The 14,323-nt window shown below is 37.0% G+C and overlaps 1 protein-coding gene across 2 annotated transcripts in view; it reads left to right on the top strand.

The window, feature by feature from the left end:
• The window catches only part of cnksr2b (connector enhancer of kinase suppressor of Ras 2b), a 49,808-nt gene that overhangs the window by 18,136 nt on the left and 17,349 nt on the right, over positions 1 to 14,323 (top strand). Inside the window, exons 4-14 of one of the 2 annotated variants that reach the window (XM_052104182.1) lie at positions 28 to 115; positions 3,060 to 3,101; positions 4,978 to 5,097; positions 5,571 to 5,630; positions 5,792 to 5,860; positions 7,654 to 7,800; positions 10,223 to 10,356; positions 11,205 to 11,395; positions 11,830 to 11,919; positions 12,473 to 12,678; positions 12,802 to 12,853. In XM_052104182.1, coding sequence (XP_051960142.1) covers positions 28 to 115; positions 3,060 to 3,101; positions 4,978 to 5,097; positions 5,571 to 5,630; positions 5,792 to 5,860; positions 7,654 to 7,800; positions 10,223 to 10,356; positions 11,205 to 11,395; positions 11,830 to 11,919; positions 12,473 to 12,678; positions 12,802 to 12,853 — 1,199 coding nt within the window. Of the gene's footprint in view, positions 1 to 9; positions 116 to 3,059; positions 3,102 to 4,977; positions 5,098 to 5,570; positions 5,631 to 5,791; positions 5,861 to 7,653; positions 7,801 to 10,222; positions 10,357 to 11,204; positions 11,396 to 11,829; positions 11,920 to 12,472; positions 12,679 to 12,801; positions 12,854 to 14,323 lie in introns of both variants that reach the window. The other variant, XM_052104181.1, reaches the window with a different exon arrangement.

The raw sequence follows: 14,323 nt of genomic DNA, 5'->3' as shown, positions 1-14,323 counted from the left end.
TAATGGCAGGTGTTACTTCTTTATCAGGTCTCCGTTCGCAGCCGTAGCAGACTACTCCATGACCAGGAATAATGTGATTCAGCTGTGTCTGGAATTGACGACAGTAGTTCAGCAGGTATGGACTCAAACATTAAAATAAGGACATAATACCTTCAGCTTTTGGTTAAGCAATATCACACTAGCAATTGTGTGCAAGATGTAAAGTGAAGTTAATAATGAGTATCTTTCATTTTAGACATAAAATGGACAGTTAATTAGTCTATTATTGCTCTGCACATGTAAATAGCTCCAAACAAATCCAAAGGAGCATCAACTGTTGAGTGTCACCGAACAATACACAGACTGACAGCCTGTCTGGAATGCAGCGATCACAGACAAGCAGCGCGATACAAACAGTGAAGCGGCCCAATGCTTTTATTCTAAATAAATGTCAGCACTCTTGGAATGCCACTCTTGGAATAAATTCCATATCCAACATACAGTTTTAGATGCACAGTTCCAGTTCAATTTGACCTATGCTACGTTCTAGGTTTTACCCACTCTAATGTCATGCCATATTTTAGCTTTCGAGGACTGAAATGTCTTTTTCGAGAATGTGTTTGAAAAGCAGGGTGATGTTTCTAGGACAGAAGGTTCTCTGGAAAGAAGGCCATGGATCTTTTTTCTCCTTCTCAATTTTCTGTCCTGGATTGAAATAGTGCTGCTCTGGCATTGGCCATTTAGGGCGAGGACAGAATGTCCTGGTGGAAGAAAAGTGTAGAAAACTGATGTTCTAGAAATTAAGAATTAGAAAGGCCTGTAGAATTAGGTCTTCATGATACTTGCTGTGAAATGTGTCAATTTCTGAAAATGCCAAAGCATGCAAGTCTCATAATGCATCTATGTTATCAAGATTGACAGTTTACAACCCAGTCCTTCAAAGTGATGGATAATTAGTATTTGTATTGCAACCTCTGGTCCTCTATTGCAGTGTCTACTCATTGGGTGAAGGCAATGTGTGCCCACTCCCGGAACCTGTGGATTTAAGCAATGGTTAATAATAGATCTAATAGTTACATTTAAAGTTGGACTCTCTTAATTAAACAGCACAGTATTAGCTAAAGTTTATTGACCCTGTATTTTGAGTCAGGCTGTGATGTGTAGGTTGAGCACTGAGGGAGATTCCCAATATGTTTCATATTAATCATATGTGTGGTCTGTCGAACTCCATGAGCTCTCTCACCCACAGACTGTAAATCAGACTACCGTTAAGCAGAGCGATGGAAAGAGGAGGAAATGAGCTGATGAGAGGAGGAAGAGGAATAGCATTGCACCAGGTTCAATGTGGGAGGATGACTCACCTCCTCCTCAGTTGTCTGCAAGACAGAGAACGCTGCCGTGGGCTATTTCAGATAGGTGCAACACTCTGTGGCAGCAAAAAAATCTGCTTTTCGCATGTCCTACACATAAAGCTCATCTTCCCATATGATATATGATAAAAACCTTGTTTAGCCATTAGAGGAGAAAAGATGTAATGTGCTCATACTGTATCTTGCATCTGGGACTACTTTATAATAATTTTTTTTGCCATTAACAAAATGCTTCAGATGATTTTCAGAACAAATAAGTAGTTCAGGTTTTACCACATTTAATTTATAGGAACATTTCCTCACATTGGAATGCAATTTAACTACAAAAGCTAAACAAATGTTAGGTTGGGTCCTCTAATCTGATTGGACAAGTCAGGCTTCCAAAAGTGCTGATATAGTATTGTATTACAGCACAGAAACGTTGCTCTGCAACACACAACAGTTGATTGTGATTTTGAACTTTTTCGTTGGCAGGGCAAAAATAAACAATACAACTGGCCATATTGTTACTAAAATGTAGTGTTAATCTCGTCAACGAAATCACCCATGAAAACGTTCATTGACCAATGTGGTTTTTTTTATTTCGTCAACAGTAATGAATAAGAGATGATAAAGACGCATCATGCCAATAATTAAACGATCTTATTACACCATACTATGTGACGAGTAAAAAAATAATACTGCAAGATATTAACAGTGCAACATATAAACAGAAAAAGCTAGAGAAAGAGCCCTGACAACAGAGTGATTTTTTCTGTCATGTTGAACCCTTTTTTCCTGTTGCTGGAACCATTAACCCGAAGGACAACTGATTAACGACCTCCTGCTGGCTGACGCTAATGCACGCTACATCTCCCTTAGCCTTTCCAGCGATTATGTAAATGACACTCACACCTGAAAATCACTGGAAAAATCAACTAGAGTGCACTGGCTTTAGTCATAAGATTCGTAACATGCATTGTGAATGCACTGTTTCCGTAATAAAATCTAAAAAACATGCCTCAAGCATTGCAATACCCCAAACTGACTAAACATGGAAAATGTATAACAGTTATTAAAACATGAATAATTCATAAAACATTTTAAAGAGTAGTTAATAATTCAGTATATTTATTATATGCTGTTATTTCAGGAGCTAAGGTTTTCACAACAAGGACATTTGTTCAGTTGTTTGTATGTAGCCTATCTTTTATATGTTTGAAACATGTTTAAATTAAGAAAATGTATATACATTTTTTCAAAATGTTTGAATATTTGTTTAAAGTTTGGTCTTTTGCAGTTTGACACACCTTTTTATCATTTTGCAAATTATCATCAACTAAAATATATTATTTTTGTTTACTAAATCTGAATAAACTGAATGAATATGACAAGATGAAATATTGACTTGTATTTAAGGACATTTTCGTCAAAAGACTAAATCCTGACTAAAACAAACAAACTGTTAAATATTAACACTGCTAAAATGTAAGATACTTAATATTACTTCTTGCTTATACATGTAGAACTGTTGTATAAAACAATATTATTCTTAGTTATTAAACAATCTAATATTATTCATGATTTTTCTTACACAATAATATTTTATCTTGTTATTAATTAAATTAGTCATAAAGTGTTACCCACATCTGTAATCTTGTTGTAATGGGTGGTGTGATTATGGGATTTGAATGCAATTGTTAGAATATTTTTTTTCATGTTGTGTTTTAGGACGGCACAGTGTTTGAGACAGAAAATAAGATACTGCATGTGGTAAGAATAACATTTCTATTTTTACACAACCTCTTGATTCATTTACATAAAACTGCTTATTTTATCAGCTGCTCTATTAAAAAATAGAAATATGTTACAGATTGTGTGTGTGTTGGGGGGATAAAGACAGTTTCCTTTTGAATCATGGAGCCTCAGTTCATCTTTCTCATGCTGCAGTGTCAGTCAGGGTACAGCTGAATTTCTGCTATAAATACCAGCACAGGGTCACATGTCATCTGAGAGTGCCAGTGAGAGGGAGAGCAGGAGAGATACACCAAGTTCACCTTCACTAATTAGTCATAAGCACCAGAAAGACTGAGAGAGAATCATGAATTGATGGATCAATTCAAAGAAGACAGCAAGATCAGAGCGAATTATGTTATAAGAGCATCCTGGTCACATGATTACAACATAATATGGTGCATCCAGGTGAGGCTCAGTCTCCGTGTTGATGGTTTTAACGAATCGTCACATCGAACATGCAATGATATGATCAGCATATTGAAGCCCAGCAGTGGCTCTTGGACCCCATTTACACCTGGTATAAAAAACCCACTTAGACTCAAAGTCCCTTTCAAAGCAAATCAGTCCACTTGGCAGCCATCTTTGGAAAACTCCTGGGTAAGATCAAAGAACATATTTCAAACCAGCTAAAAACCACTTCTTTTTCTGTCTGGTCCAACTAATGCGCATGCGAGTTCTCGAGTTTGTGAAGCCTGTATAAAAGGTAAAAAGGCAGAACTTCCTTTGCTATAATGCCATATGTATGTCTCCCATTCATTTTAATACAAGTGCTCAATCTCGGGCTAAATAGTCTCTGCTTAGACTCCATTTACACATGGTATTAACATTCATCTTACACCAAAAAAGTGGTAACTTGCAATTATGGCCTCAATTATATATTTCTATTTGATCTATAAAAATTACTTTAGTTGGTCTAAGCTAATTTGCCAGGTTAATAATATGAAATTTTGACTTATAACATTTTTAAATAAAGCATTTTTTTTTATCATAGGTTACACAGGTGTAAACAAGGATCCAAAATGTTTTGTGATCGAATCACTTAAGCCAAATTTAGAGGTAGTCAAAAATGCTAAAATACACAACAATGAAGGACCACCTACTCAGCTTTCAATCATCCATTGTGCTAAAACAAGGATTTTAAACTTTGCCTGTTACATGCAGCTAACCGTCCATACATTTTTTTTTTTTAAAAAGCCAATAAAAATATGCAGACTCAGTATGTTAAATGCAGTGACACAGATAATTCACTTTGGATTTGGAAATGTCTGCTAAATAAATAAGGCAGAGGGTATTTGCACTTGTGTAAATAGCAGCTGACACACAGCATGGCTATTTTCACTCCAATAGCATCTAACACTATTTGCACATAGTGCAAAGAAGATGCTTTTTGATGCTATTTTCACCTAGTGCAAATAGCCACTCCAAATAAATAAATGATTTCATAGATTTTATGAAACTCGCACATCTGAAATGCATTTATTACAGGTACTTGTCTAAAACAGCTATGAACACTGGTCTAAAGTATATTAAAGAGCAACAGTGTGCTGTGCTGACTATTCTGTGCTTTGTTTAAAAAAAAAAAATTATTTCTGTACTTTACTAACATGCAGCGACATAGAAATTGATTTACGCAGCCATTAATTCAGATACCTGAAATTTTATAACAAGTGGTCCATGAAAATGCATGTTAATACCAGGTGTAAACAGGAATGTGTCTTAGTTGTCCATTTGTGATCAGACCACCAGAGACTCTATTATCAGATTACCAGGTGTAAAAAGGACTATAATGATCAGGATATCAGAACAGATTAAAATTCTCTCACTGGGTTTCCCACTTTCTCTCTGTCCATAGTGTAAGATATTATCAGGGGTGTGTGACCACATCATTTCTCTGTCATCGGACCCCATGATGTCCCAGGCCGCCCATCTGGAAGTGGTGCAGCTGGACAGCATTAGGTCCACCGAGGGACTGGTGGGTATCTGGGACATGGATTTCTCATTTTAGCTGTTCTCCAACTCATCAAATTTAAAGTATATGTTTCAAAATGAAAATTAGAGGCACATACATAGGCACAATTTATATTTCAAAACTCATTTCAAGAATTTAGGTATGTGCCATTACATCAAAATACACTATAAATGTAGTATATCTATCCATCCATCCATCCATTCATCCAGCCCCCATCCTCTTTTAATAAATTCTGGTAGTTGTGTTCATGAGCTTGGGGCAATAACATTTCCACTTATACATACAGACACACAGCACATTTAGTGTCCACTAAATAAAACCTAAATAGAGATCAAATAAATGCACACATTCCTTCTCTCCTTTATGAAACTATGTGTCAAAAGGGATGTCTGCAAGCAAGCTTCTTTCAGTTTTTTCTCAGTGTGTGTCCAATATTTTTAGGCAGTGGCTCTAAAGTATCTCTCTCCTTGCCCTAGGGCATGTACATCAAGTCGACCTATGATGGCCTACATGTCATTACGGGCACTACAGAGGGAGTGAGTGGTCATTTTCAATATTTCAATACAAACAGTATACAGTGTCTGGCACGCATGTGCAATTCAGTTGGCGGTTTGACATCTTAGGAAACGAGTATGTGTGTGTTTAGCTACGTGTAATCCAATGATAGACTCTCTCTCTCTGTCTGTCTTTCTCTCAGTCCCTAGCTGACCGCTGTAAGAAAATCCATGCCGGTGATGAGGTCATACAAGTCAATCATCAGACAGTAGTGAGTTTATATCCATTGCACTCACCAATGTTATCCTCTTGCTGCCAATATTGCTTACATCATGAATAATTAAGCATTCTCGATAAGGAATCTGATATTGTTATGGTGAGTTGAACACGGTATACTTTACTTATGAAGGTAAATCTGTTGCAAAACTCGAGAGCTTGTAGATTTTAATTTGAGAACTTGTACAATAAATATTTCTGCTTGTAAGATCAAATTTACACTCACAGTCCTGATGTGAAAACTTGTAAAATAAAAATCTGGAGTCGAATGCTGCAATCTGCCCTCACAGGCAACAATCTAAAACCTGTGTTTTGAATTCAGAGTTGCAGACAAATAGTCAGAAATGTGTAAAATGACATTCATATGAACTTTTGCAACAACTTTAGCAAAAAACCTGTTGCAAAACTCAGAATTGCAGTTGTAAATCAAGATGAGAGCGAACAGACTACCGTTGCTGGGTGGGGGCGGGGCCAATGAGGTTGTGACCAATCACAAAAGCTGGAACGACTGATGCAGGACCAATCAAAACAGATCATAATACTGAATCTATTTTACATTTTTAAGTTAAGTTTTAAGTATTTACTCAATTCCCTTATTTTGATGTCAATATGTGATTTAAATTAATTGCACATTACCATGGTAATCTCAATTAATCATGATTAAAGCAAGCCATCGCTGTCAGGCAATTTTGTATCTTAAGAAGTTCTAAATTATATATCTGTCATGTAAAAGACATTTAAAATTACCTGAGTTTTATTCTGAATGGGTAAATATACGTCTCATTTCAAACAGAATGCACACTGTGTACAATATTATCTTTATTTTACAAGTGTGTTTCTTACAATAATTACAGTAGCATTGCAATTCATCTAAGCAAGTACTGTATGACTTCTTTAGATTTAACATTTGCTTAATCTTTTATAGATAGTCAGCAAGCGTGATTAATATAGTTATCCATTCATGTGAAAATGAGAAGGATGTTTGGTTAGAATAACATTCAAGTTGTTGTGTGTTTTACACTTAAAATGTTTTATAATAAAGAATACCAGCATAAGGTTGTTGGTTCGATCCCCACAGCCACCACCATTGTGTCCTTGAGCAAGGTACTTAAATCCAGGTTGCTCCTGGGGGATTGTCCCTGAAATAAGGGCTCTGTAAGTCGCTTTGGATAAAAAGCGTTTGCCAAATACATAAATATATATGTAATTGTCAAGTTATTTAACTTATCCTGCCACTGCATCAGCCAGCCATTGCCAACGCTGGACTTGTTTTGCTTACAAAAATGGCACTGATGCTGTTGTGTTCCAGCTCTTGTGATTGGTCACGTCTTCTTTGGCCCCACCCAGCACCGGTAGTCTGGTCTGCACAAGTGAGTTTTGCTTCAGGTTTATCGCAAAAGTTGTTGCAAAAGTCAAGGCGGGAAGATTTGAAGTTGTAGTGTCAGATTTGGTTATGGTTTGTTGTTGTATTGACAAATTGAATAAAAATACAAAAGTAAACATGTAATACAATTTTGTGTCTGTCATTGTGTTCATGTGAACATCATTTTACACATTTGTGACTATTTGTCTGCAACTCTGAATTCAAAACACAGATTTTAGATTGTTCCCTGTGAGGGCAGATTGCAGAAATCAACTTCAGATTTTTATTTGACAAGTTTTCACATCAGGACTATGAGTGTAAATTTCATCTTACAAGTGCAAATATTTATTGTACAAGTTTTGAAAATCAGATCTGCAAGCTCTCACGTACTGCAACAGATTTTCCTTCATGCATGACTTGTGTAGGTGGGCTGGCAGCTGAAGAACTTGGTGAACTCTTTACGTAGCAATCCTGCAGGCGTGACCCTTACGCTGAAGAAACGACCCCAGAGCACTCTCACGTCAGCCCCTGCCTTACTCAAGAATATGAGATGGAAGCCCCTGGCCCTGCAGGTACTGATGGGAGGATTAAGTGGTGTGTGTGAATTGATGATACGCCGTGGCGTATTCCCCCAATCTGTGTATGGTATTTTTTTAGCAGCACTAAGAGCACTTTGACCAACTAGATTGTATGGCAAATCTTCGCTCCACTCTTCCCCTGCCCACCAACGTCCCTTTTTCTTTTTCATCTTTCTTACTTCTAATCTGGTGCTTGTCCTGTCTTTCCCAATCTTCTCTCCTTCTCCACGGAAGCCCTGGCACATCAGGAAGCTTTTCTCTGGACTGGAGGAAAATGTGGAATGTAATTCTAGATTCTTGACTATGCTACATAATTAAACAGTTTTTTTATGCATTTTGTTATTTTTCAACTTTTAATTATATTTTTCTTTAGTGTTGGTTTTTATTCATAATAAAGTAAGCATGCGCACATGGCAGAGATGTCTGGAAAGCATCGTGTTTTATTAGGGATCAAGCACCAAAGGTGCAAAGCCCCTATTGTATATTTTAGTGTTCTTCTTCTTATTATTATTCTGCCAAAAGTGCAGCCCATAAAACCATACATAGGAAAGTTATTAAATTTAGCACACTGAAATAAGACACTCTGAAATGTAACTGACTCAAATTTGGGGTCTATCACTCAAACCCTCTAGTGCCACCAACAGTTCAAATTTTCACTTATGTGTCGGCCAATAACTTTTGAACTGGATGTCCTAGAAACAATGGCAATTAAACATTGAAATATTGCATCGTTTTTCAGCTCTGCCCACTCAATTTTTCAGCATTTAGAATTTTCAGAAAAAACTACTTCTTGAACTTTTCCAAAGCTAGAAATTTGCCTGAAATTTTGCACATATCATCTAGAGACACTCATGACGAAAATGTATGTAATTCATCATAATTAACCAAACCATTCTCCAAACTTCAATGAATTTGACAGCAAGCATTCCAAAATGGAGGTGAGGAGAGTATTGAAAGGAAACTTGGTATATGTTATCACAAGCATGACCTTAGTGTACCTGCATAGTTTCGGCACAGCACCACCTTGTGGTCAATAAATATGAAAATTTGTTCTTTTTGCTTATAACTTCTAAATAGTTTGGCCTAAAATCATGAGACTGGTCTCTTTTGATACCTTGGGGTATACTGAGTCAAATGATACTCAATTTTCTTTTGTCTGCCATATTGGGGTCGGTCATTTAAAATTTTTACTGTATATAGCTGTATATTACAAACGCACTGGCATGTCATTATGAAATTTGGTATGTGTCATTGGGGCCCTGTCTTGATGGTTCTCAAAACGTTTTGAAATAGCACCACCTAGTGGTCAAAAGAAACATAGAAATGCTTATAAATGTTGATTAATTTAGCCTATTGTCATGAGATTTGTGTCTTTTTTTGCTTCCTTGGGTCATGGCAAGTGTGTTCATACCAAATTTGCCATTTTCGGCCATACTTCCTGTCTGCCATTTTAAATTGAATTAAAAACCTACTTTTTCAAACTCCTCCTAGACCACAAGTCTTATTTGCATGAAATGTTGCATCTATTATCTAGACGCAATGACAAAATATATGAAAAAGCTTTTTGATAGACCAAACCATTCTCATGTAACACATTGATGAATTTAATGGCAAGATGCCAATAAGGATCTGAGGCTGTATGGTTTAAACGCTTTGGTGTATTGACATGAAACTTCAAATATTGCAATTGTGACCAAGACCTTACAATACCAATTTGGTTACAGTGCCACCTATTGGTCAAAAGTTATAAGCATTTGTGTAACACTACCACTGTTTCCACCACTCTGCTTAAGAAATCATTGCAGGTGATCAAATACTCTAAAATGTATAGAAAGTGCTTACAGGAAAGAACTTAACATTTACATTTTTGTTTTGCTCAGTATTGCTACTATATACTATAAAAATGTCTGATCTTTTATATTATCACTCACACTGTGTCTCTGCTCTGCTCTATTTTAATTAAATGTGCCATGTCTGTTCATGTCACTGCATGGCAGCTCTCTTCTTGCATTGTACAGTGAGGTAGGAAAGGTTTGAGGCAACAGCCCAGAAAGCACAGGGCTGTCCACTCCACTGTTTAGAATGAGTAATTATTCATATATCATAGATATGACACTGGCTCAATAAGATTTCCCAAGAAATCTCTTCAGTAGTACCAAAATTGCAAAGGATAATTGACATTTTTAAGTTTAAGAGTAAGATATCTAATATGTGTAAGATTTTATTTACTGCAAAAGGAGATGTTCGACTGAATATTAACCTCAGTCAATATTCACTTTCATTGCATCCCTTGGCCAGTGCAATTGCCCCACCTATAATTTCGGGAGTTCTGTCCCTTTTTCCAAGTAAAATTTTGAAAATGGCATATATCACAGTACAAATGATATTTGAGAGCTAACTGCACCTCTGCTTTCAGCCCATCATCCCCCTCAGCCCCAGCAGCAGTGTGGCCACGCCCTCCAGCACCCTCAGCACCCCATCCAGACGGGACAGCTGTGCACTACAAGACCTCTTCATCCCCCCTCCTCCAGATGAGCCATACACACCCAGGTACAGACAAGCCCAAAGACAAAAAAAACTTAAGCAATAAGACACACCAAGGGTACTTGCACGTACTGCATTTGCAATTCTACATTGAAGGAATATTTGGGGTTAATACAAGTTAAGCTCAATCAACAGCATTTGTGTGATAATGTTGATTACCACTAAAAATTATTTTGCAAATTATAAAAATTGTAAACAAAAAAAAAAAAAGCAAAAATCAAAGTAAATGTTTCTGGTAATTAATATTATGCCACAAATGCTTCAATCAAGCTTAACTTGTATTAAACACTGAATATTTCTTTAAGACATGAATTCTCTGAGACTTTTGCCATTACACAGAGTGGACATTGGAGGGATGTTAATGTTGCCATTTGTGTAGCATACTGTTAGTGCTGTATTTACAGGGTCCAAATTTAACACTCACCAAATGCTAATAAAACATTGGCTTTAGCAAGTTAATAAAACCCAGTTCCTCTCCATTATCGGTATATTTTTTAGGAACTGCAACATAATACTTACATACTGTATATCAATTGCAATATAAGAATGATTTACTCACAATTTTCTCAATTGGATAGTGTATCTGTTTTAAATCACAGTAGGATATACGAGTACCAAAATATCTACGTTTAAATAAATGCATATTTATGTCATGAAAATTGCAGTTCACTAAACAGATTGTATGGTTTATTGCTCTCACTTACAGTATGTAACAGCATGTTCATTGATCCCCATTATGATATTACAAATTGCATTCTTAATACAATGTTGTAGTATAATTCTTTAAGATAGAATTTGTTTCTCCAGAATAGAATATAAAAGGAGATTATAAAAGATTGCTCATAACATTGCAGAGTGGACATGGGAAATTTGACCTGCAATAGCCAGCATGCTGCCAAAGGTTCTGAGTCGCCCAACTCCTTCCTGGATCAGGAGTGCCGAAGGCGTTTCCCTCAGCTGGACGAGGATGCAGTCCTGTACTGTTATGAGTATGATCAGAATCAAGGCCCCCCACCTGTACGCAGGGACAGCACTCCCACTTATGGTAAATATTTTGAAACACTTCTTACATCCCTTACATAGTGATGTTTGGAGTTACAAGCAGGCTTCTGTGTAATGAAAGTTGTCTTTTTATGCTGGTCCAATATCAGTTTTGAACTTTTTAGCGAAATGGTCAATGTTAAAAATGTTGATCTTGTAAGGTGATCAGGAATCACTCAGTCTGAAGAATTTTTTATGCCTGCAGCACAGTACTGTTTCACAGTATAATTTGATTTGTAGAAATTACGTAAAAGGTGTATCGACAAAGATTGCCTCACCATGTGTCCTAATTCGTCACGTTATGGTTTACTGACTCGCCATAAACCATTTGAACATACACCAATCGAGTTACACCTTGTTACTTCTCATAGCCTGGAATGTTTGTATTGCAGTAATGTGTTATTTGATTTTTATTAGATTTCTCTGTTTGTGTACTAGGACGGCTACGGCCTATTTCCATGCCTGTGGAGTATAATTGGGTTGGAGACTATGAAGACCCAGCCAAGCTGAAAAAAGAGCTCAGGAGAGGTGCGTGTTTGTGTGTGGTGAGAGAGAGGGGCTGTTGTGTTTATCATTCTTCCTTAGGTAATTCTGAACCTATGATTTCATCACTTTCGCCTTGACCTCTTAATTGGCACATTTTTTAAATCTTCAGCCACTGCTGTCAGTTGATCTTCCATCTCCCCTATCATATTTTCCTAATTTTTTGCTTAGATCTGTATGCCAGTATCTTCATGGCTCTTTTTTCAATCGCCATGGTAACTCCAACATAGAGATTTTGCCAAGATGCTGGCTTCTGATTGGCTAAGACTAGGCTCGGTTGCTGAAGTAGTGGGAGCAGATAGAATGCTTTCTTTAGTTACGCTGGCTGAATTTATATAATTTTTTTTAATGTACAACCCAAAATGTTTCAGCTCTGTTCTTTGATCTTGAGACCTTTGAATAATTTGGTTGTAACTTTAACCATTACACTATTCAGAAAAGCAGAATCAAAACTGAACCTAGAGAAACACATTGAACGTTTGCTGTGTCAAATTTCTTTACTTGCATCATTTTATAAATCCCACAATTTTGTTAACAGAAAATGCCCTGTTGCGATATGTGAGTGAAGAAAAGGTGGGTCCAGAGGAGTATCACATACAGTGTCGCAGCAGTAAGCATAGCAGGAGGAAGAGTGAAAAAGGTAGTAGCCCCGCCCACTATACCCTAGTCCCCGCCCTACAGATGGATATGCTGCTACAGGACTCTCTAGGCACATCCGCATCAGAAACCTCTTCTGTCTATCTTGTGAGTATACTACTGTATGTCTACTGAAAATAACTCATAGTATAAATCAATAAAAATTAAGGGGGACAGCATGAAATTATTTTTATTGCCAACTTTTATTTATTAACTATCATTCTCTTTCAGACATTTGATCGATCATCAATGCTCTCCCAGTCAAAGAAAGTTAAGTTAAGAGGTGAGATGTTAAATATGAAATACTGCTAGCTCTAAAAGCACATCTACAGAAAAAAGTTAGTTCTGTCTCCATTTTTTCCACTTAAAGCTAGAAATAGACAGAATATTTTTGGTTTAAAAATATCAAAAATAATGTTTTGACATAAAATGAAAAATAAATATTTATGATTCTGCGCTATTTATAAGTCACTAATCAAATGAAAGCAAAGTTGTTGCATTAACCAAGTTAACTTTGTAAAACAAAACAAAACAAATTTCTCCCATTGAAGTACATAAGATGCTCTTTGGAACATTCTCAAATGATGCTGGATAACATTAATCATTATATTTTGGACAAACTTGTGGAGTTTATGCCTGTTGTCTTTAAAGCAAACAGTTGACATACCAAATACTAAGAAATTCTGAAATTCCTGGAAATTCTTTCATTCAGCATTTCATTCAAATTTTCATGCTGATGATATAATTTATAATGAACAACTTTGGATTAAATGAGAAAAGAATGCAAAATAGAAGCATTTTCACTAGTGGACATTTTAATGTAAAGTTTAAAAATTATGTCAAGACATTTCTCTGCCATTATGGGCTCTATTTTCGTAAGCATGCAAAGAAACGTCTATCTGTGGGTGTATGCGTGCAAACTATGGTTCCCCTTCTGTCACTCACTCGACGTTGTGTCGAATGTAGTGACACAAGGGGTCTTTCTTGAGAGCCTCGCGTACCTCTGAACTTGAGAAAAGGCCAATGAGAAATTGGCAGACAGAATTAGCATGTTCCGCCCCCGGACATACGGGTATAAAGGGAATATACCCTTTAGCATGCGTCTGTCAGTCAGATTTTTTCTTCGGAGTCGAGCGGTTGTGCAGCAGCAAGCTGAGTCTCACTACTGTTCCACTCACCTCTACAAGCAGAGCATTGCTGTTGAATCTATGGCACGTTACCAGTGGCCTTATCCCTCTCTGCACGCTGTGCAGTCAACGCCCCTGGGCACTTTGACAGTGCTTCTGCCTCTAAAAGAGAAGTATTTCCCCTCTAAAATAATTTATTTTCACTCACAAAAGAGCAATACACAGCAGGCATTGAACGTCCTTTTCAGGACACGTCTTTTTAAAGATGCCCTTCTGCCCCTGTGTAGTTCCTGGGTGCGGTCGATATCTTTAAGTCTGACGGTCATAGACGCTGCCTCTTGTGCCTGGGTAGCGACGACACTGAGGTAGCTTTTGTGGATGGTAAATGTACTCACTGCGAGAATATGACCATGGCAACGTTGCGGTCGTGGCTTTCATTTCTTAAAGTGAGGGACATGAAAATTCTGTCTGCCAATTTCTCTTTGGCCTTTTCTCAAGTTCAGAGGTACGTGAGGCTCTCAAGAAAGACCACTTGTGTCACTACATTTGACACAATGTCTCGTTCCCTCCATCAGGGAATGGAGGTTACAACAGTAACCATGACGTTGTATTGTATGGTAATGAAG

This window comes from Xyrauchen texanus, chromosome 34 (assembly GCF_025860055.1).
Source record: "Xyrauchen texanus isolate HMW12.3.18 chromosome 34, RBS_HiC_50CHRs, whole genome shotgun sequence".
Taxonomy (NCBI): Eukaryota; Metazoa; Chordata; class Actinopteri; order Cypriniformes; family Catostomidae; genus Xyrauchen; species Xyrauchen texanus.
This window is presented reverse-complemented; position numbering and strand designations above follow the sequence as displayed.